The sequence below is a fragment of the Astyanax mexicanus genome, chromosome 17 (assembly GCF_023375975.1).
Source record: "Astyanax mexicanus isolate ESR-SI-001 chromosome 17, AstMex3_surface, whole genome shotgun sequence".
Taxonomy (NCBI): domain Eukaryota; kingdom Metazoa; phylum Chordata; class Actinopteri; order Characiformes; family Acestrorhamphidae; genus Astyanax; species Astyanax mexicanus.
The window spans coordinates 6579431-6606904 of NC_064424.1; the positions used below are offsets into that span (position 1 = coordinate 6579431).

The 27474-nt window shown below is 35.2% G+C and overlaps 3 protein-coding genes across 11 annotated transcripts in view; 1 reads left to right on the forward strand and 2 right to left on the reverse strand.

The window, feature by feature from the left end:
- Positions 1–6903, reverse strand: part of myo5b (myosin VB) — a 142553-nt gene extending 135650 nt beyond the window's left edge. For 3 of the 9 annotated variants that reach the window (XM_049466042.1, XM_049466038.1, XM_049466045.1), the window contains exon 1: positions 6669–6903. In XM_049466042.1, coding sequence (XP_049321999.1) covers positions 6669–6698 — 30 coding nt within the window. In that variant the 5' untranslated portion in view covers positions 6699–6903. Of the gene's footprint in view, positions 1–2659; positions 3164–6668 lie in introns of those variants that run through there. The other 6 variants (XR_007424964.1, XM_049466037.1, XM_049466041.1 and 3 more) reach the window with 4 other exon arrangements.
- Positions 6904–9848: 2945 nt separating this feature from the next.
- Positions 9849–17168, reverse strand: cfap53 (cilia and flagella associated protein 53). The gene is made up of 8 exons (XM_007250043.4): positions 16964–17168; positions 15445–15674; positions 15147–15320; positions 14410–14713; positions 13208–13426; positions 11415–11631; positions 10287–10389; positions 9849–10179 (listed from the first exon to the last, which is right to left on the reverse strand). The coding sequence occupies exons 1-8, from the start codon at positions 17033–17035 to the stop codon at positions 9954–9956; spliced, it is 1545 nt and encodes a 514-aa protein (XP_007250105.3). The 5' UTR covers positions 17036–17168; the 3' UTR covers positions 9849–9953.
- Positions 17169–18226: 1058 nt separating this feature from the next.
- On the forward strand, positions 18227–26769 carry chek1 (checkpoint kinase 1). The gene is made up of 13 exons (XM_007250044.4): positions 18227–18390; positions 19547–19630; positions 19726–19949; positions 20692–20756; positions 21262–21331; positions 21421–21609; positions 21713–21817; positions 22957–23052; positions 23237–23318; positions 23418–23586; positions 24389–24520; positions 26120–26221; positions 26319–26769. Exons 2-13 carry the CDS (start codon positions 19566–19568, stop codon positions 26412–26414), a joined length of 1395 nt encoding a protein of 464 aa, XP_007250106.3. The 5' UTR covers positions 18227–18390; positions 19547–19565; the 3' UTR covers positions 26415–26769.
- The last annotated feature ends 705 nt before the right edge of the window (positions 26770–27474 follow it).

Here is a 27474-nt window from a genome sequence, read left to right on the forward strand (position 1 = left end):
CAGCTCCACTCAGCTCCAAGCCATCTGCCTACTTTTATTAGTAAACATGCCATCATGTCACCGCTAAACAATGAACTCTGAGTAACAGATGCCAAATATAACTGGGCAGTCTATTCTTACTAAACAGTCAAAAGAATGCAGAAAGGATTGGGTCATGTGCAGGATTAGTTGCCTAACAACATGAGCCAGCTAGGATTTCTCTAAACCTTTACAATCATTTTCATACCACTGAGATATTGCAGGAGTGCAGATGTAGTATTTTCTTATTCTGATGCATCAGAAAATAAGATGAAAAGGGAGTGTGGGAAAAGTGGCTGCAATCTGAAAATGGCACAATCACTTTATATTTTCTCAAAGTGAGTCTTCACACTCGATTTAAAAATTCAAAGTAAGTTCACTCAGCTGTGAGGCGGCCATGCTTTTTCTCTAGAGTTATATAAGACTAGTGAAACACACCAAGAATATAGGCTACGTTCATATTACAAGCCACATTGCTCAAATGTGATTTTTTGCTATCTTGATGGTTCACATTCACAAATGTAAGTGTAAGTAATCTGTACCTGTGTGTACTGTGAACGAATCTGTCCCTGAAACGCTGTCTCACATGCACACACTGATTATGAGTATAAGCGTCTCCTTCCTCACAAACAACAAAAAAAAACCTCATATTAGAGAGACGAGAGACTCGTAGCTTTATAAAGAGAAATGGATGCGTTTGTTAGCAGCTCATATGTGGAGCATCTTTTGCTGGAGTGGAGAGTAAACAGCTGGTCTGAAGTTCATGCTCAGGTCGAGGAGGTGAGAAAAGGCCAGGTGGTTTGCTTTTGCTGTTTTTGCAGCTATAGCTGCACAGCTGTACCAAGAGATGTGTGGGTACGAGAGAGAAAAAGACGCCATGTAGCGCTAATGCCAATGCATAAAAGCAAAAAGACGCATGAATTCCAATTTAACTGTTCACATTTATGACACATGTCCATGGATTGGATACGTATCTGATTTAGGATCAAATATGGAAGGAGCTTAGGTTTGTTTACCAAAATCAGTAATTATCTGTGTAATAAATCAGGTTAAACTGCACCTGAAGAGCCGTTACCTCAAACATAAGGAGTATATTTAAGAGATGGGTCAGAACAAAGTCGGCTCACATTTTCCAAACAAACAGATATAGAACAAACTATAATGGTGCCAAAAAAACTGCACCAAGAGAGCAAATGAACCAGACCAAACTGTGCTGATGTTAGTGTTGTGATGTGATGTGTTTAAACCCCACCCGCTAAATGGCAGTGTCTTCCCAGATCAGCTGTTCTGATTGGATAAAAAGAAAACTTTTCTATAACTCAGATTTTTAACTATGATATGACTTTTTTTTAATCATTTTTTTTATATGTGCATTTTTTTATACTATGTGCATTGTGTACATGTTATATCAAAGTTCTCAACAAAAATCAGCCCTAGACGTAACTACAAGAGGCAGATTATATCTCTCCAGTAGGGGTGGGCAATATTATATCGTATACAATATATCGTGAGACAGAAATATCATGATATTAAAAATCCATATCGTGATAACAGAGAAGTTCTGTCTTAAAAGTAGTCTATTATTTACTGTGAAGCTTTAAGTGTATTTATTGTATAATTGTTTTAGTTTGCAGTTTATATGCATGCATTAAAAAATCTTCTGCAATATTATTTGCTGCATTATGTTATTTTATGCTGTATTGTTTATTTTGCCACATTATGATCATGCTGTTCTACTCTTATACTATATTCGTGAAATTAATAAATTATTTTTCTGTTTTTCTATATCGCCAAGTATATCGTTATTGCAAAAATACCCTGAACTATCGTGATATTGTTTTAGAGCCATATCGCCCACCCCTACTGGCCAGTATAGTTTATTTTACTCCAATCACGGATACACATTGTGTATTAGCTTTTAATATCATGATATTTTTATAATTACTTTTTATAATTTCCTTTTTTTAAATTATTATTAAATGTTGATTTAAAACTAGTTTGTTCCTTATTATTATTATTTTTTATTTCTTATTAAATGTTTTCATTTAAATGTTTTTAATGTTATCCGTTTTAAACTGAAAATAAAGGTTGATTGATTGAAATCCAGGCAAGGTATATAAAAGTTATATAGGACAAAAATAACGTTTTACCTTTTATTTATTTACTTATTATTTTTTTTACTAAATCTTGTTATATTGTGAGTGCATTACAGACACAAACATAATTTTCTTTTATCAGTGGAATATAATTCAGATCTGAAAGGGTTAAGCTAGCTGGTTAACTACCTAGCATAGCTACCTAGTGTAGTTTCGGTCTGTCTGCTGGTAGTTTCGGTGTTTCACCAGTCAGTGTGTGTGTTTGTTTTAAAAAAATATTTAGATAGTTTTGGGTAATTATATCAATGTTTTAGTGTTTTAGAAAGTGGTGTTTCGTGTGTGCTGCACCTGTTTATTGTTATCTGTTATCTGTGGGCAAAACAACGTTCAAAACAACCTTAAAACAAACATTAAACACCTTTTACACACATTATCTTATTTTAAAAGGACTAAAATATAAAAGTTTACCCTGTAACCCACAGAGAGCAGCCTAAAATCTCATAAAAAGAGGAAAATTAAAGAGCCACAGCAGCGCAGAAACTCACCTTACTGTACAGCTCGTTCACTGACATGATCCCACAGCACAGAAACTACACCATTAGCTAGCGTTTCCGGCTCGAAAACGAAGGAATTAATAAGATTTCCATGAAGTTTTATACTCCAGGTGAAGCATATCCCGTCGCCATCCAGTGTCTCACGTCCTGGAAGCGGTTAAAATCCCCAACTTTGTACTTTTGGACTCGGAACTCACGGCTGACCCTTGCCTCCTCCTCCTCCTTCTCCTCTCCGCGGCGGCGGCAGGTGTCTTCCTTTTCCCAGCACTAATATTTACAGTTTTTATCAGCTTCTCTCTGATAAAACCGAGAATTCCTGATGCCCCTAACTCTTAACAGAGTTAAACAGGTCGATTCTCGTCCCTAAACTGCAGAAACTCTTAAAAGAAAGCGATTAAAATCCCCGCAAACGCTGAATTAAAGAGTGGAGCTAATTTAAGTTGGCGTGTTTCCTGCCCGTATCCATTGACTCCAGCAGCACACAGTGTGAAACCTCAGCGGCGGGCTTCACCTGACCAACACAGCGCCGCCAGGGCTGACAGCGACCGCTGCAGGACAGTCCGCTGCACTGCACCCCGCTCCACTCGAATTGAGTTACATACGGATACATGAATAAACAGGCAGGCAGGTGTGTGGAGGACAAATGCAGAAATACAGAATAAATAAAAGAAAGAAAATGAGGAAATAAATAAGTAAATACATGAAGAAATTTTGAAATGAATAAAAAAAATAAATTAATAGATATATAAATGTATAAATAATTAAAGGTATAAATAAATAAACAGTCCAAAACAAAGGTAAAAAAAAAAAAAAAACTTTAGTCCACTTTAGTTTCTGAATCAGTTTGCCATTTGTAGGTATTTGTCTGAGTAAAATTAACATTGTTGTTTTATTCTATAAACTGTGGATAACATTTCTCCCAAAATTTTAAATAAAAATGTTGTCATTCAGAGCATTAATTTGCAGAAAATGAGAAATGGCTAAAATGACAAAAAAAAAGATGCAAAGAAAACAAGTTCATATTCATAAAGTTTTAGTTCAGAGTTCAGAAATCAATATTTGGTGGAATAACCCTGGTTTTTAATATTTTTTTAATCAAAGTTTTCATGCATCTTGGCATATTCTCCTCCACCAGTCTTGCACACTGATTTTGGATAACTTTATACTTTACACTCCTGGTGCAAAAATTCAAGCAGTTCAGCTTAGTTTGATGGCTTGTGATCATCCATCTTTCTCTTGATTATATTCCAGAGTTTTTCAATTTGAAAAAATCAAAGAAACGCATCATTCCTGATTCCTGATATAATTTTAAGTGTGTAGTTTTTCATGACAAAAAGTGGATTTTGTTGCTAAAGTCCTGTTTGCTTCTGCCTTTTCTTTGCGCTTCGATATGTACATAGTCTGTAATTTTGATACCAAGTTACATTCACTGGCCATAGTAGATAAAAACAGGACTTGCTAATGGGTGCAAAAGTCTGCAACAAAAAACCCTACAAAAATGTTTATTCTGCATGTACCATAAATGAAACACTTTGTTCATGTGTCTGGTATATAAATTTTGCACATATTTTGCATTATATGTCTGTACATATTTGTTTTATTCAACAACGAACAGTACCAGTCAAAATTTTGAACACACCTGTCTTTATTTAATTCTAGATAAGATAGATTAATATTAAAGACATTAAAACAATCAAGGGACACATATGGAGTTACATAGTAAACAGTAAAAAAGTGTTAGTCCTCCACATGAATCCCCTAATCTAAACCTGATGAACTGAGATGGTGATTTGAGGTGATTTAATTGGTATGAGCTGGAGCTTCACAGTGTGAAGGAAAAACAGCAACTATTGTTCAGCACCTCCAGAAACTCCTTCCTTCAAGAGGAGAAAACTACTTCAGGAGAGTCTCCCTCATGAAGACACTGAGATCTGTCCTCTGTCCTCAAAGATAAATGTGCTATCTAGAAGAATCTAAAGTATAAAACATGTTCTGGTTTGTTTAACACTTTTTGTGTTCCTATAGAGCTTTTTTCCAAACTTTTGACTGGTGCTGTATCTCAGTATATCTCTGCAGGGTTCAGGCATTAAAGCACACTTGCTCTGTTATCTGCTGTTAAGTGCTGAGAGAGCAGAGGGCATGTGTGAGTTACTGGGTGTAGCACAAGCTTGTCAAAATCTCTTTTCTCTCCTTGTCATGGGCACCATAATGACATGCACATTTAGTTCATGAATAAAATTTGAGTGTAGGCTATTTTCCAGCTCTTAATCCCTTAATCCTTCTTTATAGTCTCTGCTGTGACCTTCTGTCACACTTGAGACACAAGTACAAATTCACGTATGGTTACTACAGCACCACGCCTCAGACCTAAAGTTACTAAAAGTATGGGATAAAATGAGATTAGAACAGTAAGATTCTTAATTATTCTTAAAAATGCAGCACTGGTTCAGGGAAAACTCTTTTAGATCCATAATGAACCATGTTTTTGGTCTGTGAGGAGATGTGTTAGTACCTCGTAAGCCCTTAGACAAAGGCGTGGGCAATTAATTTTCCCAAGGAGCCACATAATAAACTGGATCTGTTTTGGAGATCCAGACCGACTGATCTCAGTTCAGCTTAAAGTTAATTACCCCTTTAAAATGGAGTAATTATATGGTTTTGATAAGCTAAAACTGGTAGAGACATATCATAATTTAATCCACATCCTCATAAACAATTATGTTTCCAATTAAGAACAGCATTAAATTCACTTCATACAAAGCACTATTGCTGTTTGGTTTATGGTGTAATTAGCTCATTTACTGTTTTTCAGTATTTTTTGCTTGTTCAGTAAGAGAAATCTAGTCTTTTTTGGGTTTTAACAAGCGCAGTGAAGTTCAGTGCAGTTTCTAAGGTGGATATGTGAAGGGCCGTTATTGAAAGCTATAGGAATCAGATGTGGCTTGTGGGCCGTACCATACTCAGGTCTGCCTAAGACCCAGTATTTAACCCCACACTCCACTCCTCCTCACCTTCTGAAAACTACTCTACTCTCACAATTAAAGTAACTTTATTGGCCCCAAAATAGAACCATGTGGGACTCCACATGATATGCTTAGCCCAACAGTTGCCAAATAATCTATACTTAATCTATAAACCTAGGGTTTAAGGGATTAAAGGTCTCAAATTACATAGCAAAATATTTCCAGAGCTAACCCAACACTTGGTGGAGTTTGCTTTTGTACAAGTAAGATCAGCTAGTTAGCTAACAAGTGACTAAACTTCCTTGTAATGTGAATTAAACTAACACTGCAGGACAGATATATTGTCTTTTTAGTTCCTTGTTTGATGCAGTTATTATTAACACTAAAGTTAATTTAGCTAGCTGTCATCATTAATAGCCAAATGATCCAAAATAGTTTTTTAGTCCTAAAAGCTAACTCTTCAGAAGAGTTCATTTGTAACACTACACACCAGTGTTAAGATCATTTATCACTGTTAGTTTTAGTGTTAACTCCTTACGTAGAGTCAGAATTAACTCTATGAGACTTTTTTAAAAGTGTTAAAATATAAACCATATAAATAAGGTCTGTGAATCACAGGGAATCTTACGATATGATATTATCACAATATGTTGCCCATGATAACGATGATATCACATGATAATTCTCTATGAATACCAGTATTTATTGTTTTATTGGTGTCAGTTTCACAGAATTTAACAAATAATATTTTGCACCGCAGGTTTATTAACCCTATTTATTAATTATAGCGCCACCACGTGGAGTGATGAAGCAGAAACTTAAGTAAGTTGAATTGGGAGCGAGTGTTAGGGAGTTAAGAGCGACTATGTTTCAATAAAAAATATTGGTATTTGATGCCACGTATCGATACGATAAAAAACCCTAAAATAGACACTTTTAAAGTGTTAAAATCCAAAAACTCTAATAGAGTTATTTTGAGTTTGCTTATTATGCATCACATTTTAAGCACTCAAGCAAAGTAGAATAAACTGACCTACCTTCACATAAAGATCAGAAACAGTCGTCATGCTTTCTTCTTTGAACCGAAAACTGTACCCACAAACTGTATCAGTATCCACAAAACAAGTGATCTGAATCACAGGCCTGAGAAGCTGCTGACCATATTTCCTTCTTCTCCACTCATTTCTAGACGTCTAACATGAAGCACAAAGCTGAGGGTTGTGAACCTCAGACAGGGAGTGAAGTAACTACTGCAGACTCACACCAGGACTTGAGTAACAGCCTGAGCAACAAAACATGGGAGAAGACAGAAATGTCATCAGGCAAATCGCTCCACTCCCAAACCACTCCTTCAGCAGGTATGAGGTGTTGAGCTAGCTCTTTAACGTGCTTTACCTGTCATGGAATAGACAAACCTGCACAAACAAAGGCTGTGTTACACCTGTCGTAATCATTTAAGCAAGAAGGCTATTGGATAGAAGCTCTCTGCCCATTCATTATACCAACCTCTGCAATCTGCAATCCAGTGGCTCATTATTCAGGGTATTTACTGTACATGGGTAATTAGAACACATTACAGACACATTCAAGACGAACACACTGTCTCAGTATGACTTCATGAGGATGAGTTTGTATTGTGGGGGCGTATCTGTCTCACAGCAACAGATATCTTGACTTAAATGTCTTTACAAACAACTTATGGTAAGCTACAGTGCCATACTGTAGGCCTACTGATTCACTGATTCAGCAAGAATTACCTTTTCTTTATGTAGGACATCCCTAGTGAGAAAAAAAGTATTATTAATCAATATATTTAAAGAGAGCTTTTTTTTGCACTTATTATACGTTAATTGTATAAAAAATAGTACAAAACTCTTGCTTAAATTGTGCTAAGTGTGCTTAACTGTAATAAAATGAAACAATTTTAAATATATTTAAGTAACATTTAATCATCTAAACTAATTCATGTATGTAACCCCATATTTTAAATATGCTTACAGTAAAATTATATATTATATTATATATACATTTAATAATGAGTATTACAACTGTATCACTATTATTATACACCAGGTATATTAGAAATGTAATAAGAATTGAAGTTAAATATATGTGATCCATTTACATTACAAATATATATACTTCTTGTTGCTGTCTTTTTAGTATAAAAAGTATAAAAAAATAGTATACTTCGTTTGGTATAAAAATATATTTTAATATACTGTACTATAATTTTTTGTGTGTTACAAAATTACATTAAATTTATTTTCTAAAAGGTTACATGATAAATTTTACTTTAAGTGAACTGCTGTAACAGTTGTTTTTTTTAACACACTTTGCTAAAAATGTACAAAAGTATATTTGTAAATACGTATTTTAGAAGTATATTGAATTATATTAAACTTAAAGTGAACTTCATATTAGTCTATTTTTTTAAATACACTATATTGTACTTTTTAAAAAGTATTAATATTAATGTACTTTTAATATATTTTAAGTACATAAATCTGTTAGTATATTTACAGCAAACTTAGACATTTGTCAATATGTTTTAAGTACAATATATATATATATATATATATATATATATAAATATTTTTTCACCAGGGATATGATTCGACTTGTTTAAATAGCTGTTTGAGGAGTATTCAATTTGACCCCATAGAACTCCAGGCAGTCAGGTCTGGCCAGTTTTGCAAATTTAGGTACATAAACAGACTGCAACATAATACAAAAGTACACACAGCTTAATCCTCGCCTAAAATTAGCTGTACGTCACACATGAAAAGCATGCAAATTTTTGTAGCAGATCTTTCACAAGCAAATATTTTGACCATTAGATTTTTCACAAATATGGCATATTTTAATAGTTAAGATGTAAAGACAAAAAGTAGAAAGCTATTACATAATGTTTAATAGCAGTCTTATTATGCTGTGTTCCTTAATTGTCTAAAAGAGAGGATTTTGGGGAAGCTGGCTAAATGTTTTTGGTAGTTTTAAATAATACTACAATCTATCTGAGGGCGTGTCAGTGTGACTTATCTTTATAACATGTTCTTTTTATGAAAGCGCTTTGCTGTTAAAGCTGTCGTGCTTGAGGAGAGAGCTTTATACAGACTCTAAGTATTCTTTAGTTTATGCTGAGTACTAAAGTAGTTATTGTACAAATAAATATATGTTTTTTGTCCACATAGAGAAAGTATATATGTTTATTTTAACAGGTAAATCGTGTATTTGGAATACTTTTGACCATTAATTAATACTTTAATCTAATTATTTTTCCAGCAGCAGCAGAGTGCCAGAGAAAAAACATGTAAAAAATGCAATTTACCAGCACTTTTGCAATTTTGTTTTTTATATGGCTTATTTCTGGCAACCCTGTGGCTGGAGAAAAATACCCATAATAAACAGAGAAGAACTGTTAGACTAAGGTATCAATTAACAGTCAGAAGTGTTTCAAATGCCTGATTTACCTGTTGAAATAAACATATATATATATATATATATATATATTTCTGACCATTAATTGATACTTTAATCTAACAGTTCTTCTGTTTTTATGAATAGGTTTTTTGATTTTCTCCAGCAGCAGGAGCGCCAAAAAAAAAATAATTTACTATTTTATAATTTACGAAGATTACGCTTTTTTAATGGCTTATTTCTGGCAACCCTGCTGCCAAAAAAAAAATCCTTCTACAGATTTTTGACAGTATAAATTACGAAGAAATTAAACAATAACTTGCTGGAATTTCCATATAGTATGGATAGTATCAGACTTTTGTGGGAATTAGTATTTTTTGCTTCTTTGCTGTTAAAGCCGTCATGTTGAGTACTAAAGTAGTTTTTGTACATATAAATATATGTTTTTTTGTACACATAGTGGAAGTATATATGTTTATTATTGTTTATTATATATGTTTATTATTATGTTTAACAGGTAAATCATGTATTTGGAATACTTTTGACCATTAATTGATACTTTAATTTAACAGTTCTTTTCTGATTTATGGAAATATTTTTTTTTTCCAGCAGCAGCAGAGGCAGAGTGCCAAAAAAAGTTTTGTAATGGCTAATTTCTGGCAACCCTGCTGCCAAAAAACAGTATAATTGCTGGAATTTCCATGTATTATGAATAGTATCTGACTGGATAGTATCCTGTTGTGAGAATTTGTTTAATCTCAGCCTTTCTGGTTGAAGAAATGTCTGCACACTGAATATGCAGTTTGTGAAATTAATTTTATTTCAGTTTTTGTCTTTCATAGGAACATCAGAGTACTGGGTAAGCTAAACATGCAACGTTAGGCAATAGGCTTGAGGCAGGTTTAGCTGGAGGTGGGTCGAGCCCGTCGCCTGAAGGGGTGAACGGCTGTGGTGTTGGAGACAGGCCTGGACAGGATGTCCTGAATCTTCTGGTTGTATTTCTCCTGATAGACCAGGCCCTTACGGATCTCCTGCTCTTGCTCAGTCTGCTCCTGTTCCCACAGCTGCTGCTGGTGAAGAATCTGAGCCAACAGATCAGCCTGATATTCCAGACAGGATTCCCTGAGACTGCAGAACAGCGGGACACTGTATTAATGATTTGAGGCTGAGTAGACTGAGAGAGATGTAGAGTGAGGAAGAGAGACATGATAGAATAATTCTAGAAGAAAACCCACCGAGTTTTCTCCTGTTCATCCAGCAGCTTGTTCTCCTGGACGACTCTATTCAGGTCATCCCTCTCCTTCGCAAGTTCAACCTGTTTCTGTGCATTACGCTCCACTGGAAAGAAAAAAAGAAAGAAAGAAACGAAGCAACAACAAAAAAGGAAGATATAATTATCAGCATGTTTCAGTTTGAGTTTTCACACAAGTCGTATATTTGTTTGTTTCTATGTTCATCCTCTAATTTTAAACCTCAGGCCCAGAAAATATAGAGTTTTATTATTTTTATTTCCACTAAGTAGAGGAGTGCCAATCCAAAACTTAAGCAATAATACACTCGAGATTTGTGCTATACTGTGTAATATTGGCACTGCTGTGCTGCAATTGTAGGCACAAGGCTGCAGACCAGGTACTATAAATCAGCACAGCAGTGCCAATATTACATGTTATATCACAAACCTCGAGTGTATTATTCCGATTATACCACAGTTCCATTATTGCAGTTTATTAAAAGATTTAGAGTTAAAGAGGACAAGAAAATACAATCTGTTTGGTTATAAAAACTCAGCGAGTTAAAATTGTTCCATTGCTGCTCTGTAAACGCTGAATTTTGGCTAGGTTAGCATTGTGAAAATCATCTTACATTTAGCTTAAAATACCCTATATAAACTGGAAAATATATACACTTAAGCTTTTATTTTAATAATAACAGCTCTTAACCTGATACTGGTTGCTGATAATGTGTGAAATAATGTGTATTTTTTATTTTTTTATTTGTGGGACTGCATCTTTTTTTGTGCCGCCTATTGGAGACATGGCTTAGAGTGTCTATGGGATCCAGCGGCTCTTAGTGGTGTATAATGACATAGCATTTGGTTTGTATTTGGCTGGTAAGAGCTGCATTGTTGCTAGGTTACCTGTATGTGACGGAGTAGTACATGGAGAGCTTCGGTTACAGTGCATTACCGGCTGATAATGTCACTCATAAAACGAATCTCAAGCAATCACATTGCAGGGTCGGAACTAATCCAGTTCCAGTTAAGAACAAACGTTTTCGTGTTCCAGAACCATTTTTTTGCCAAACTCCACATAGATAAAATATAATAATTATTAAGCATCATTCATTTTTAGAGTCCTACTTACGCTTTTCCTGGATCTGTATGCGCCGAGTGTCCAGCACATCTTTCATGAGCCGGTCTCTGGCTTCTTTCTCCAGATTCCACTGTGCTGCTCTGCGGTTCCAGGTCTGCTGGAGCTCTGCTTCAATCAGCTGCTCCGTCTCTGCCTCCTGCCTTCTCTGTTCTTCCAGCTGCTCTGCCAGGTACTGCCGATACGTCTGCTGTTCCTTACATAGCTCCAGCTATTCGACATCAAAAACATGAGAAATGTTTTTTTTTTTGTACACTACAGACTGAAAGCATTACACACACACACATTAACCAAAGATGTTTCTTCCAGAATATGCCATTAAACTGACATCCCAAATATTATAGGATGACGTGTTACCTCAGGGGACAGCTTGGAAAAACTCACACCTGTATTAGTTGTGAGCTGTTATCTTGTGTTTGGACACAACTTCTCATACAATAAGTTTATTTATTTATATATTTTTTTCCTACATTGTAAATAAATAGTATAGTCATCCAGACTATGACTTTAGCAATGCATAAGGAATCATGTAGTAACTTAAAATGTTAAATAAACTAAAATGCTCTGTGAAGCATTTAGGTGCTCTTCTCTGGGAAGCTGTTAACTTGTGGTTTCTGAGGCTGATAACTCTGATGAACTTATCTTAAGGAAACTCTTGCTCTTTCTTTCCTTGGGTGGTCCTGATGAGAGGCAGTTTCATCATAAAGCTTTTGTTGGTCTTTGCGGTTACTGCACTTGAGGATACTTTCAAAGTTCTTGAAGTGTTTCGGATTGACTGACCTTCATTTCTTAAAGTATTTTGTTTCTTTATTTAGTTGAGTAGTTCTTGCTTCTCATAATATGGATAAGACATTACTCAAATAGAGCTATTCACAGTATACCTGTAACTCTACCTCTTCACTACTTTACAACTGATGCTCTCAAACACTTTATTAAGAGACAAGAAATTCAAGTAATTAACTCATGATGAGTTCAGCACAGCTGTTAACTGAAAGCCTGAATTCCAGATGTCTCTACTTTATAAAGCTGACTGAGAAAATCCAGCAAAGATGTGTAAAGCTGTCCTTTAAGAATAAGGTGCTAATTTGAATAATCTTAAATATAGAATATATTCTTCATAGTTTGGATGACTTTAGTATTAATCTACAATGCAAAAAAAATTTTATAATGAAAAAACACAGAATTTTACAGTGTGTCCAAATTAGTACTGTAAATCATAGATGGATAATATTACCATGCAGTGCAGTGGGAGGTAATGATTGTGACTGGTGTCATCTGACAAGAATTGCCATAGGATATGATACTAGTTCCTGTCCCATGATGACTTTTAGCAGGTTGGTGTAGTTTACAGTGCTTTGCTATTTTTACTATAATGCATTACACAATTTATTAATAGCAGTTTTGACCAATTGTGCCCCTGACTTTTAGGTTTATTATTCAGTTATTAATCTTCAGGCATATTATTCAGTAATGGCTATGAAGTATCCAGAGAAAATGAAAAAAACTACTCTGTAGTTAATATTATAAAATTTAAGAGTGGACAAATTAACCTATTGGCCCACATATTGAGCCTTAGCACTATAGAAGTTGATTAGGCCTTTGGGAGAATCTGAATGTGTAGCTTCCAAGCTTTTGGGCATTTCTGTCCACAGTTTCTGATCACTTAATTTATTAAGGTTTCAATACTGCACACTATATGACTGAATCAAAACTGTACACATCCTCTTACCTTTAACCTTCTTCTGCATGGTTCCTCTTTGCTTTAGTGTGGCACGATCAGTTCTTACCTTCCTAAGAGCTTCTTCCTTTTTCTCGTCCTTCTCGATTGTCAGCAGTTGCTCCAGGATGCTCATGTCCAGGGCCAGCTCGTCCTGCTGCTCCTGCGCCACTCGCTTCATCTTCAGCCGCAGGGAGAGGTCCAGCTGCCTGCGCCGCCGCTCCTGACTCTGGAGCTTCTGTTTGTGCTCCCTTTGCTCCTCCAGACGCAGCATCTCGCTCTGCTCTCTCTGAACAACACAGCATACAAACACAGCTTCAGCAAAGACAGAGCAGTGAAGGAACAGTGTCTGTCAAAAGTGTTTAATGAACCTTCATATACACTGTGGCTTTTGGTAGGGGAGACCAGGGATTGTTGTAACATGTAAAAGTTGTAACACCTTGAATTTCTCCAATTAGAAACAAGCTAGAGTGATTACACTCACTGTGCACATGCTCAGTTAGACTGAGTTAGACTTAGTCTTCTTGCTAACAAAAAAGAAGACGTATTTGAAACTCCAAATGTGTTTTACATTGTGTTACAATGTGTTGTATTAATTTTCCACCAAGATCTTGCAGCAGCATTGATGATGGTAGAGTCTGACCACTGCTCAAAGCAGCTCTTCTCCATCCAGCACATCCCAAAGATTCTCAATGAGGTTAAGATCTGGACTCTGTGGTGAACTCTCTCAATCCATGTGTGAAAATGATGATCTCATGCTCCCTGAACCCTGAACTCTTTCACAATTCCAGCCCCATGAATCCTGATATTATCATGTCTGTATCACCAGGGAACAAAAAAATCCATTGGTGGAATAACCTGGTCTATATTCAGTATATTCAGGTAGTCAGCTGACCTCATTCTTTCAGCACATACTGTTGCTGAATCTAAACCTGCAGACCAACTGCAGAATCAACCCCACATCATTTACTTACTTAAATCCAGGTAGCGATTTTTTTTTGTCCAGACAGTGTATATTGCAATACTGTAAAACAAGGTAATAATTTGCAATTCTTTAAAACAAATTTAAGAAAAACTTTTATAGCATAAAAAGATCCTATTATATTAATAAAATCTGAGTAAAGGAAAAGTTTGATTGCTATCCAATCAGAACAGTCGGATCTGACAACAGAGTACAACACTTCTAACTGGTGCAAGTGGTTTAAACACAACACCAAATTGAAACACTGTCTACCACTAATCTTTACATGTAAACTGTTAGGAAACTAGTACCAGTAACTTGGCCTCTTCCTCTTTGAGCTGTTTGGCCTGCTGTCTCTGCTGCTCAGCCGCCATCATCTGATCCTGCAGAAAAGCCAGGGTGTGAAAGTTGCTCTCGCGCTGACGCTGAGCCTCCTGGATCTCGCGCTGCTCTTTGGCCAGTCGGTCGTTCTCCCACAGATTAGCGAACAGCATTTCTTCATCCTTATGCAGACGGCGTGCCTCGTCCCGTGTACGGATTTGAGCAGCTCGCTCCCTGCAGATCTCGTCCCGTCTGCGCAGGGTCTCTGCAGTCCTCAGCTCCTCACACTGCTCTCTGAAATACAAGCGGAGTAAAACACCCATGATTAATTAAAATAAATATTGTATGCCTTTTGCATTCACAGTGACATTCACAGTGACATTAGCACACATGCCTGGAGCAGTGGGCAGACATCGCAGCAGCATGTGGAGTTAAGGACCTACTGTAGCTTGACGAGCCCTGATTTCAAACCTATAATATAACTTCTGCACCACCACTACCCCTAATGGTCACATGTTATTAGAGTAGCAGGTTATTGATGACAGGACTGTGGCCCTTAAGCCCTTAAGTGACAAATGCCCACCACTCCAGGCATGTGTGCTCACTATATATCATTATGTGTTTCCAAAACCCTTTGCATGCTGTAAGTTGCCATTTACAGCATATCCTTTAGATACAGTTATGTTATGCACAGTTAGCAGTAATAAAAAAAAAAAAACATTTGTACCTAAAGAGCTGGTCAAGTTTCTCAGCAGCGACTTTCTGCCTCTCGCTCTCTCTTTTCTCCTGCAGATACTTTGCCCTCGCTCTCATTTTGGTTTGCCTCTCCAGCACAGTCTCGTTCTGCTCCTCTGTTGCCCGCAGAAATTCCCTCTCCTCTGATTCCAGCATCTTACGCAGCCTGTAAGAACAGTAATAGTGTGAAAGAAAAAGAATAAAAGAAGGAGAGAAAAAGTAAGAAACTACTCATAATAAAAGTACGGTAGTAGATTTTAATTAGTGTAAAAATGAACTGAGTTGAGAACCTTTCTCTCCTTTCATCGATGCTCATCTGATACTGTTCCATAGCCTCATTGACCCGCCTGTCAATAGTGGCCGACACCATCCGCTGTTCAGTGTTTCTTTCCCAAAGCATCTTCAGGTCACAGGTTTTCTGGTCCTTGGTGAATTCTAGCACCTTGTTTCGACTGACTTCCTGTTTCCTCCTCTCCAGAATAAAGTAATCTGGGGGTTTGGATGATGGATGCCGTGCCCTCTAAAATATTTTAAATAGATAATTAATCAATAATCATTAATAAGAAAAGACTTCACAATAACAAGTAGGGGTGGGACATATCGTTAGCGATATGAGGAGCTCTAAACTCATTTGGACTTGGCCCCCTTAATAGAATTACTTTTTATAACTGTTGTTTAAAAGCTTTTAAAAATTACATCTGCAGTTTTAAAACATTTGATACTGATTTGTGTTGAGAATTTTTTTTACATTTTTCATTATAAAAATTCTTGATTTTATTTATATACATATATTATGATGTCATATAAAACCCCAAAATATGACAACATGGTGAGGGAACTAGGGAATCAAATTCTGGGACTCCTAGAAGTTCTATGACTGAATGAATACCTGGTAGAGTTGTATGGAGCAGAAACAAAGCAAAATGCAGACTTTCTAAGAGGACACAGTTGCTAGGCTAACTTAGCTAACAAACACAGGACAATAGATTGTCACCAGTCTTACCATAGCAGCAGAAATGTACACGTTTTCTCATTCAATGTATTTTATATATTTTTTATATATTTTTTTACATTTACATTTAATAATGAAGACCTTATATCTACAGGAACACGTGATGAATTGTTCTTTAAACAAGTTTTAAACAAACCAGAATATGTTTTATAATTTAGAGTATAAACTCTAAAGTAGTACATTTATCTTTGAGTATTGAGTATCTTGGTATTTTAATCTCAGTGTCTTCATGAGGGAGTGTCACCTGGAAAAGTTTTCTCAGCGTCTTGAAGGAGTTCCTGGAATACATTACATTATATTAAATACATACAATAATTAAAAATGGGGTGTTTTAATTTGCCTCTTTGGCTTTTAGTGCTGTTTTTTTAGTGCAGTGGGCAGGGTTAAGTTATTTTTTCACTGGCTAATAAACTTTTTCTTTGGCTCGTTTATAGTCTAATCTATTTTTTGTTTTACTGTTTATTATGTTATTCCATATGTGTCCCTTAATTGTTTTTTTTGGCCATAATATTAATCTACAATGTAGAAAAAAACTTACAATAAATAAATAAATAAAAAACATTGAATGAAAAGATGTGTTGAAAAGTTTGACTGGTAAATTAAGTCTGTGAGAATTCTGAGTTTAAACTGTTGAATGGATTTTAAATACTAGATATGTAGCCACTGGCCTGCTGTAATATTTAATATCATATTTAAGTCATATTTATGTAATAAACCTTCCTGATCTAGTTACTGTTTATCAGAATTGAATAATAACACATTGGAGCCTCTGATAAAATAAGACAAAATAAACTCACCACTGCCACTGAGTGAGGGGTGGGTCCGGTGAACTCCCGGCACTGTGTTCGGTGTCTCTGACTCATCAGCATATTGACTAATTAGCTAATTATTAATATTACAAATCCTAAATTTTCCTAAGTATTGCTCTGGGGAGTTTAAACCTGATGGAGGACACTTCTGTTTGCGGTAATGCCCTTCTGTATCCTAGCAACCAGCGATACCAGAGATAATCTACAGAGGAGAATACCCCCTTATTAATGTGTTCTGGGTATGTTTGACACTAGAGGGCGCTCCTGATTGAGCCTAAAATGAATGAGTTCGTATGGAGCAATTAAACAAAATCATATTTGATCAATGTTTGATCGTTTTTATATAAAAAAAACTTTTTTTAAACACAAAACAATATAAAATAATTCAGTACAAGACACAACAATTGTAAAAAAATGTGTCAATAATATAAAAAAAATCCCAATTAATCGCACATTTTCTTCCTTAAGACCAAGCTTTTGATAATGGGTATTTAAAAGTTAAATGAATCAGTGTTAGAAACACTTAGATATGTATTATTGTTGCAACTACTTTAAATATAATTGTCATCAATCATGCTAGCATTATTTTTATTCTGGTAATTAACTGTATTTTTGGGAAAAAACTAAAATAATTCATTCAAATAATACGGCATAAAATAATATAATGCAGCAAAAAATATTGCAGAATATTTAGTGCATGCATATTGCCGCTGTCCAATAAAAAACACTGATCTCCAAAACAGAAAAAACCTTGTAAACTTTCAGTGGAAATCAATATAAAAAGAGTTTATTTCAGTGTGAGGGACAGGTTGTCTGTTCAAATTATGTAGTAAACTGAAAATTAACAAAAATGGAGATAAGTGTTTTTTTTTTCATAGGACAGCGCTGATATAAACTGCTAACTAAAACAATTATACAATAAATACACTTAAAACTTCACAGTAAATAACAGACTACTTTTAAGACAGAACATCCCTATCATCACAATATGGATTTTTAATATCACGATATTTCTGTGTCACTATATATGGTATATATAGGATTAAATAGGATTATTGTTTTATGGTGTATTTATGTTATTTTATTTTAGCCTTCAATCACTTTCTTTATTTTATTTTTTAAAATACCCATTTTCTCCCCAATTTTGCACAGCCCACTCATTAATCACTTGCTTCTAAACTTAATTCTGAATAAGACTTGTTGAGGCTTTTATTTTGAAAAGTGGTGGTACTGTATCGTGCTTCCTGTGAGCGCGTTGCTACTAAACGCGCCAAAGTTTGTTTTGCTGTGTGGCTGGAGGAAGCAGCGGATATATAATATACTCATTAATAAATCGTGTTTTCTGCGCTAACACGCGCTTATTATTTATATGGGAGAATTTCCCCTTAATCCACTACAGAGCTGCGGTGTGTGAGGTGAGTTAGATCAGCGCTGAGACTCAGAAACACTGTTTATTTAACTGCTGTTATACAGTCCGGCTCTCTGACTGTAACGTTATCTGCTGCAGATCACAGATCCTGAACTTCGTCTATATTAATACATATAAATAAATAAATATCAATTTAGGATAAATATTGAATATAAATATATAAGAAGGGTTTAATGGGTAACTGCCGGATTAGATTAATGTTAGAAAAAAGTGAGAAAACAATAGAAACTTTAATAAGAGAAACTCTAACGTTACAGGCTGGCCTCTCAAGAGAGTAGATAATCACTATCAATAGATAAGCTTAATATTGATAAGTTATTGATACGTCAATGACTGTACTGTATCTTAATATTGCAGTTAACTTACAGCATTATTACAACTGCATCTGTATATGTGTATACAAGTGCATCTCCAAAAAAAATAGAATATCATTGAAAAGTTACTTTGATTAAGTAATTCGGTTCAATATGTGATATATGTTATATATTATATAGATGTATTACGCACAGAGTGATCTATTTTAGGTGTTTATTTATGTTATAGTTAATGGTTAATTATGGCTTATGAAAACCCCAAAATCAGTTGCTCAGAAAGTTAGAATATTATATAAGACCAGTTGGTACTTTTGACAGTGTGGGCAGTGTGCCAACTAAGTCCTGCTGGAAAATAAAATCCGATATCTTACAGCCCTCATGCTTACTTCAGCTGACAACTTTTATGGAGATGTGGATTTCATTTTCCAACATGACTTGGTTGGCACACTGCCCACACTGCCAATTATATGATTGGGTTTTCATCAACAGTAAAATAATCAAGATATTTTAAAGTATTGTTGTGATAAACTTAGCAGATAAAGAAATCATTTTGTTGTCGTTTTTTGGAAACAACAATAACATTCTAAGATGATTTTGTATGAAATAAGTATGTAACAAAATAAATAATGTAATATGAAAATAATCTGATATAACAACGCAAATCTGCCATAATACTAAATTGTAGAATATGTATATTTAGTTTGTGTATAAACAACTATACAAAATATACCCTTTAAAGCTTTACATGGCAAAATAAATACAACAGAATACTCATTTAGAAACCTGTTTGTGGAGATTTCTGATCTAATGTTCTGGTTTTGTGTTCAGTGTCTGTTCAATTCAGATAATGGCTGTTCCTTTTGTTCAAGACTGGGATCTGGTGCAGACCCTAGGAGAGGGTGCATATGGAGAGTGAGTGTCCATCTGTGGGCTTTTTCTCTGTGCTGTCTGTTCTGGAACCATTAAAATGATTCTGAATATTTATTTTTTTATGCTGTTTTTTTCAGGGTACGCCTGTTAGTGAACAGAAAGACAGAGGAGGCAGTGGCTGTGAAAGTTGTCGACACATCCCGAGCTAAAGACTGTCTGGACAATGTGAAGAAAGAGGTTTGTGTGCACAAGATGCTGTCACACGCCAACATCGTGCGATTCTTCGGGCACAGGAGTGAGGGGCCCATCCAGTACATCTTCCTGGAGTACTGCAGTGGAGGAGAGCTGTTTGATCGAATAGGTGAGAGCAGAAAACATTGATTTAATGTTTAAATTAAACGTAATAAACCTTAGTCTGACCCTAATTAAATAATTGGTTAAAATATTATATTACATGTAATGTTTTGACACTTGGAGAAAAGGGAACAGCAGTGGTAGATTCCTAAAAACTGTTATTTTTCAGAGATTTGTCATATACTTAAACAGGATTTTCTACACTTTATGCAGTTAAATGTACAGCTGGGTCAGTGTTCTTTTGGCAGTGATGATATTCTTGATATGCTTTAAGGAAAAGCATTGTGAAATATGATAATATATTGTCATATTGCCCAACTTTTATTGGTGTTTGCATAGTTCTGTGGATCCTGAGAAAAATGCAGAAATAAATAAATAAACCAAAAGCACTAAAAACAAACACTATGATGCAGAAAAATGTTCCAAATCTGAAACTATAACATTTGGAGAAAATGTACAAATTGCAGACATGTTAGACAAAGCTTAAAGGACATATTATTCAAAAGCATCCAGTAATTTCTAGGTGAAAAATGTATTATATCAGGTTTAGTATATTCTTGTTTTTCACAGGATGCAACAACAGCATTTTTCCCAAAATTCCCATAATTCAGAGAAAACAATCTTAAACCTGGAGTTTCTAGTAATGGGCATGTAGCCGACTACAGAATGAAGGCAACTACAGGGATCAGCTGGTCTATTTAGCAAATATTTGAAGATAATTAAACATTTATATTTGTGTTGTTTCTCAGAACCTGATGTGGGAATGCCAGAAAAAGAGGCTCACAGGTTTTTCCAGCAGCTGATAGGAGGAGTGGTGAGTGCTGATATTTATTTATTATATTAATTATTTATTAGGGGTGTTCAATATGGTCCAACAATTTATAGCCCAATATTTTTCCGATGATTATATTTTTGACAATACAAAAAATCCTCTGATAATATTATATTTGATCTAAAAATATATTATGCCAACAAAATAAATGTCAAAGCTTTATTCAATGAATGTATAATTTTTGTCTATTTTGTAATCAGTATCTTACCAAAATTGATTTTGCACAAAATGGTAATGAAGTAGCAAAAAATCTATGAAAATATATCTGAAAGTTCCAGAATATTCAGTGCATGCATATAAACTGCTAACATTTTATATATAAACAATTATACAAAAATACCTATTTCATCACATAATACTGATATGGACTTTTAAATGTTATCTATAACGTCACATTATATTGTGTACAATTTATTATAGCTATTATATTTTTTTAAAACTGTAAAGCACTGTAACAGGTTTTTTCTGAAATGTGTTATTTTCACAGGAATATCTTCACAGTATTGGGATCACTCATCGCGACATCAAGCCAGAAAATATTCTGCTGGATGATAAAGGTGGTTTAAAATGTTTAAATCCTTTCGTATAAATATTAAATCTCCCATAAGAAAGGATGTTCATACTTTATTGGTTTATTCTTTCTTAGATAATCTGAAAATCTCAGATTTTGGTTTGGCTACGATGTTCCGGCACCGCGGGCGCGAGCGTATGTTGACCCGGCTGTGTGGGACGCTGCCCTACGTGGCTCCAGAGCTGATGTCCCGGCCGGAGTTTCACGCTCAGCCTGCAGATATCTGGGCCTGTGGCATCGTGCTCACTGCTATGCTGGCTGGAGGTGAGGAGAACACCTGCTGAATTTATTTTACAGTGAGAATAGTGAAGCTTAATGTACCTGTGCTTTATTCTGAAGGTCTCTGACGCTCAGACCTGTTTTACAGAGTTACCGTGGGACCAGCCCAGTGAAAGCTGCCAGGAGTATTTTGATTGGCTGCAGAAGAAAACCTACCTTACACCATGGAAGAAAATTGACTCCATCCCGCTGGGTAATTGGCTGTAATATATAACCTGGAAACTTTAATGCATTAATATTTAATCGCAAATTAATCACATTATCAAGTTTGCCCCGACTTCCTCCCGTAATTAGGAGTTTTATTTTGCAATATAAACATAGTGTTGTAATGCTGGGTTCTGAATTATATTTTCATTTATGCTGAAATGTGGATTTAATACAGCTCTGTAAAAAATGAAAAGAGCACTTCAGTTTCTGAATCACTTTCTCTGATTTTGCTATTTATAGGTTTATGTTTGAGTAAAATGAACATTGATGTTTTATTCTAGGAACTACAGACAACATTTCTCCTAAATTCCAAATAAATATATTGTCATTTAGAGCATTTATTTGCAATAAAAATGAGAAATGGCTGAAATAACAAAAAAGATGCAGAGCTTTCAGACCTCAAATAATGCAAAGAAAAGTTTTAAGAGTTCATAAATCAATATTTGGTGGAATAACCCTGGAGTTCTCCTCCACCAGTCTTACACACTGCTTTTGGATAACTTTATGCTGCTTTACTCCTGGTGCAAAAATACAAGCAGTTCAGTTTGGTTTGATGGCTTGTGATCATCCATCCTCCTTTTGATTATATTCCAGATGTTTTCAATTTAGTAAAATCAAAGAAACTCGTCATTTTAAGTGCTCTCTAGAGCTGTATATAACACTCCCACCTCTTCCTTCACTTCTTTCCTTCCACCTTGCTTAATCCACCTCACTTACAGCTTCCACCTAAAATAATAATGTACATTTTACATTTACATTTTTTAATCATAATTAATATCATGATTAATCAGAATATTGTTGTGATATTCAATATTTTTTAAAGCAATTGATACCACTAAATAAAATATAATTCCATTTTGCCAATCTAACCCTAATTCTTTTATTTACCCATTATTAATAAATCCCATCATTTTAAAGGTTAGTCTTAAGAAGAAGGAAACGTTTGATTAGATTGTGATTAATCACAGAATTCCTTTGTGGCATTAATATGAGTGACTGACAAAACTTTTATTAAATATGCATATGTTTTTTACATGTAATAGTAATGACAATATCAAAATAAATATGAACTTTTTGTAATTCTGAGCTGTCTGTTTTATATAACACCACTTTTGTTCTTCATAGGCCTTTTAACAAAGATGCTGCTACACAGTCCTGAAGACAGACTGACTATTCCTCAGATTAAGAAGCACCGCTGGTTCAGCCGGAGCTTCAAATCAGGTGCTGTGTTTAATATGGATTAATGTTAAACATGGGATATGTTTCTTTGTTTATTTTCTTATGCTGTCAAAACTTAAGAAATGGTAAATTATCAAAAGCATGCGCATATTTGCAAAAGCAGCCACAGATTCTTATTTTTTATAACTGATAAAATGAACTAATGATGTTTGTACTGTTTCTCCAGCTATAAAACGGCAGAGTGACACACACGGGCCAGTAACTAAGCTGCTGAGGTCTGATTCTGAGCAGCTGGCTCGAACTAACAGGTCTGTAACTCGTCAAGCTGCTACCCATCTATAAAGAAGAAGAACTGATTAGTTTTAGGAATAAGGTTTGTGTGATTGTGTGTGTGTGGTTTTCCTCAGTGAGGACCGGGTTCAGATCTCCAGCTCTCAGCCAGAGCCACAGGGATTATGGGAAGTCCGGGAGGACGTGGTTCACTCTGATGGAGCTCAGGTCAGCTTCTCACAGCCTGCCTGCCCTGATCACATGCTGCTGGGTAGCCAACTGATGGGCACGCCAGGTGCCAGTCAGGTAATAATACTAATAATAATACACTTTACTAATAATAATTACATTTATAGCTTTTTTAAATAAAACATACAAATAATACCTATAATTATATTATATACTGTGGTGATATGAAAGATATGAAATCTTAAAACTAGACCTGTGCATGATCTACTTTTTCCATTATTGATTAATCAGCCCCTAATGATTCTGATGTGTTCATTAATTGAAAGCAGACAAAGTTCAACCATTAGTTTATCAGTTAATAACACTGATATACTGAATAAATAATGTGTGTTTTGTAATACATACATTTCCTCCCTTGCTCTTTGCAAACTTTTATCAAGGATATAAGAGCAGATTTGCAATATAAAACACTGTTTAATTCAGTATGGTGAGTCCCATTGTATGCACCATGTTCTATTTTGCTGTTAAAAAATATTGATATCATGATCATTTTCTAAAAGCTATTGTTAAAGCACTGGTTTAACATATATTTTAGCCACATGGTTTAGAAATATTACAAAACTCGTCCCTTTAGCAAACATCATGTATTGTTCTGTTTACTAAATTAGATAAAAAAAATATAGTCCCATACTTTAAGTAGTGTTTTTTTTTTTTTTTTTTTTTTTTACATTACAATTTCAACAGTATAGGAATACGGCATAAAGAAATCTCAAAGTTTTTGCTTAAAATACAAAACTGGATTGTTTCGTCTCTAATGTCAATAATTTGGGAAATCAAATCATTTTAGTAATAATTTTGACCCAGGAGTGCCCAACATTTGCGTAACACTGTATTACATTGCTTACTGTTTATTTTGCAGAACCCGTGGCAGAGGCTGGTGAAGAGGATGACCAGGTTCTTCACTACACTGAATGCAGAGAAGTCCTGCACTGCCCTGCGTGATGCCTGTGTTGCCATGGGCTACACATGGAAGCAGAGCTGCACCAACCAGGTATCCTTCAGATAACAGTTCAATATTAACTCGTATGGTAGGGCTGCAATGATTAGTCTATATAATTTGCAATGGCGATTAAGAAAAAAAGTGTGTAATCGTAATTTTGTAACAACACTATGCAAAGTGCTTGGGAGAGAAACACAATGAGACATGGTCTATGTAGCTTAGCTATCCAGCTATCAAATTAGTGCCCATTTCACCAGTTTTGAATTGCCTTGTCAATAGGCTTTAATTGTCTAATGCACCAGACAAAAGCAAAATAACACACAAAAACTGAGAGCTGCAAGTAGCACTTATTGATTAGTATAACTCTACAGAACACTGCAGCTAAGCTAAACAAAGCTAATATTGCCTCCAAAATGTACATAAAATTTTTTCTAGCAGTACTGTACTACGCAAAATGCTTGGAAGAGAAACGCAATGAGACATTGTTTACTGGCTAACTTGGTCAGTTTAGTGTAGCTTAGCTATCATTAGCATTAGTGCCAGTTTTACTAGATTTGTGTGGAATCAGTTTTACTCCTGATTCCACACAGCACTGCAGCTAAGCTAAGCTAAGCTGGCTAAGATGCGGTTAGTGCTACGTAAATCTGATGGGTTTTGACAATGATAATCCATAATATTTATGGCTCGACATACATTCACCAACTACTTTGTTAGGTACCCCTGTCCGACTGCTCATTAACGCAAATGTCGAATCAGCCAATCACATGGCAGCAACTCAATGCATTTAGGCGTGTAGACATGGCCAAGACTATCTGTTGCAGTTCAAACCATCAGAGCATCAGAATGGAGAAGAAAGATGATTTAAGTGATTTTGAACGTGGCATAGTTGGTTGTTGGTGCCAGACGGGCTGGTGTGAGTATTTCAGAAACTGCTGATCTACAGGGATTTTCACGCACAACCATCTCTAGTGTTTACAGAGAATGATCAGAAAAAGAGAAAATATCCAGTGAGCTACAGTTTAGTTCTGTGGGGATAAATGCCTTGTTGATGCCAGAACGGCCAGACAGGTTCCAGCTGACAGAACAGAAACAGTAACTCAAATAAATAACCACTCGTTACAACCGAGGTCTGCAGAAGAAGAGCATTGAGTCCAACCTTGAGGCAGATGATGGGCTATAGCAGCAAAAGATCACACCAGGTGCAGCTCCTGCAGATAAGAACAGGAAACTGAGACTACAATTTACACAGAATCACCAAAATTGGACAATAGAAGATTGGAAATACCTGGATACCTGGTCTAATGAGTCTCTGATGATTTCTGCTGCTGCATTCAGATGGTAGGGTCAGAATTTGGCGTCAAACAACATGAAAACATGGATCCATCCTGCCTTGTATCAGCGGTTCAGGCTGGTGGTGGTGGTGCAGTAATGGTGTGGGGGATAATTTCCTGCTACACTTAGGGCCCATTAGTACCAATCGAGCATTGTGTCTCAAATCTCGAATTGTTGTTATTTTCTTTTTTTTTAAGCGATGACTGGCATTGCAGAAATAATCATCAGAGTAGTCGACAGTAATAGATCAGTAATAGATCATTTTCAATGACTGTATTTACTTCAGTAGAATTCATAGTTTTTCTTTCTGAATCGCAGGCAACAGTGTCTACGTTGGATCGCCGTAATAATAAGCTGATCTTTAAAGTGCACTTCTTAGAGATGGAGGAACGCATTCTGCTAGATTTCAGACTATCGAAGGTAAGCAAAAACGATAAGCAGTAAAGTATTTGAAGCTTGTATTACAGTTACTGTTAGGGAATCACTTATATATATTCCTAATTCTTGCATTTTTCAGGGTGATGGCTTGGAGTTCAAGAGGATTTTCCTGAAGCTCAAACAGAAGCTGGCTGACATCATCAGTAACCAAAGGGTTCCTGTTCCTTTTACATAAAATAAAGAAATCACCCGTGATTTTAATATAGGTTAAACATCGGTGTAATGCAGCTAAACACTTACCCACAACACTTATCCGTTATTTTTGTTGTCTTTTGTTTGTTTGTTGTCTGCATGTCTTGTTCTTATTATATATGTTAGTACTCCTGTCTGTGTCTGTAATATGTTTTACCTGGTGTAGTCTGACCAGTGCCTCCATGTTTTTTTAGCGTGAGTGTGAAGAGTGTTTGTAGTACTGTTTTACTGTTAAACCAACATGTGAAGACCACACCCTGTCTCTTTTATTGAGGCTTATAATCGCCTGGTTATTTTTAAGAAAAAACTGATAATAAAAGATCAAATTATAAAAAAAACATGTTTGTTTCAAAACTGGTAAAATTGATTTGCTAGATTAAAATAGTAGGCAAGCTGGGAAATATACATCTTACATCATACAAAAAAAGTCTTGCGTTTCAAATGAACTTATAATATATAGCCAATGTCTGACTACAGTAGCTATCTAGTAAGCACTAACACAACCTGTGCACTTTTCCTTCTAGATAAAATAAGCTAAGTTTAGCTACCCAGATTAGTGCCTGTTCCACCAGTAAAAAGCTTAGTGATTTCAACATCCAGCTTTCAATTGCAGATTTTATTTCCTTTTAAGGAATCTAAAAATTAGATCTGTAAATGATAACATTTTACATTATTGATTAATCAGCCCCCAATGATTTTGATTAACATTTTCTAAGCTAATTTTAAAGCATTAATGTGCCACTTGTATAACATAGTTAAAAAGTTGTGCTTTAGAAGTATTCCAAAACACATCCCTGTAGCCAACACCATTTATTGTTCTATTTACTACATTAGATATGAAATTTAGTCCCATAATTATAATAATAAGTGTTTTTCCTTTTAAATGTACAGTTTTAACAGTGTAGGAATACAACATAAATAAATTTAAATTAAAGACACTTAAGGCCCTCTTTTTACTTAGAAAATGTTCAAGATGATAAAACTTTAGTTTTTACTTAAAATCCATCTTTAATTTCATACCTTTTAGAAATCCAGTTCATCCA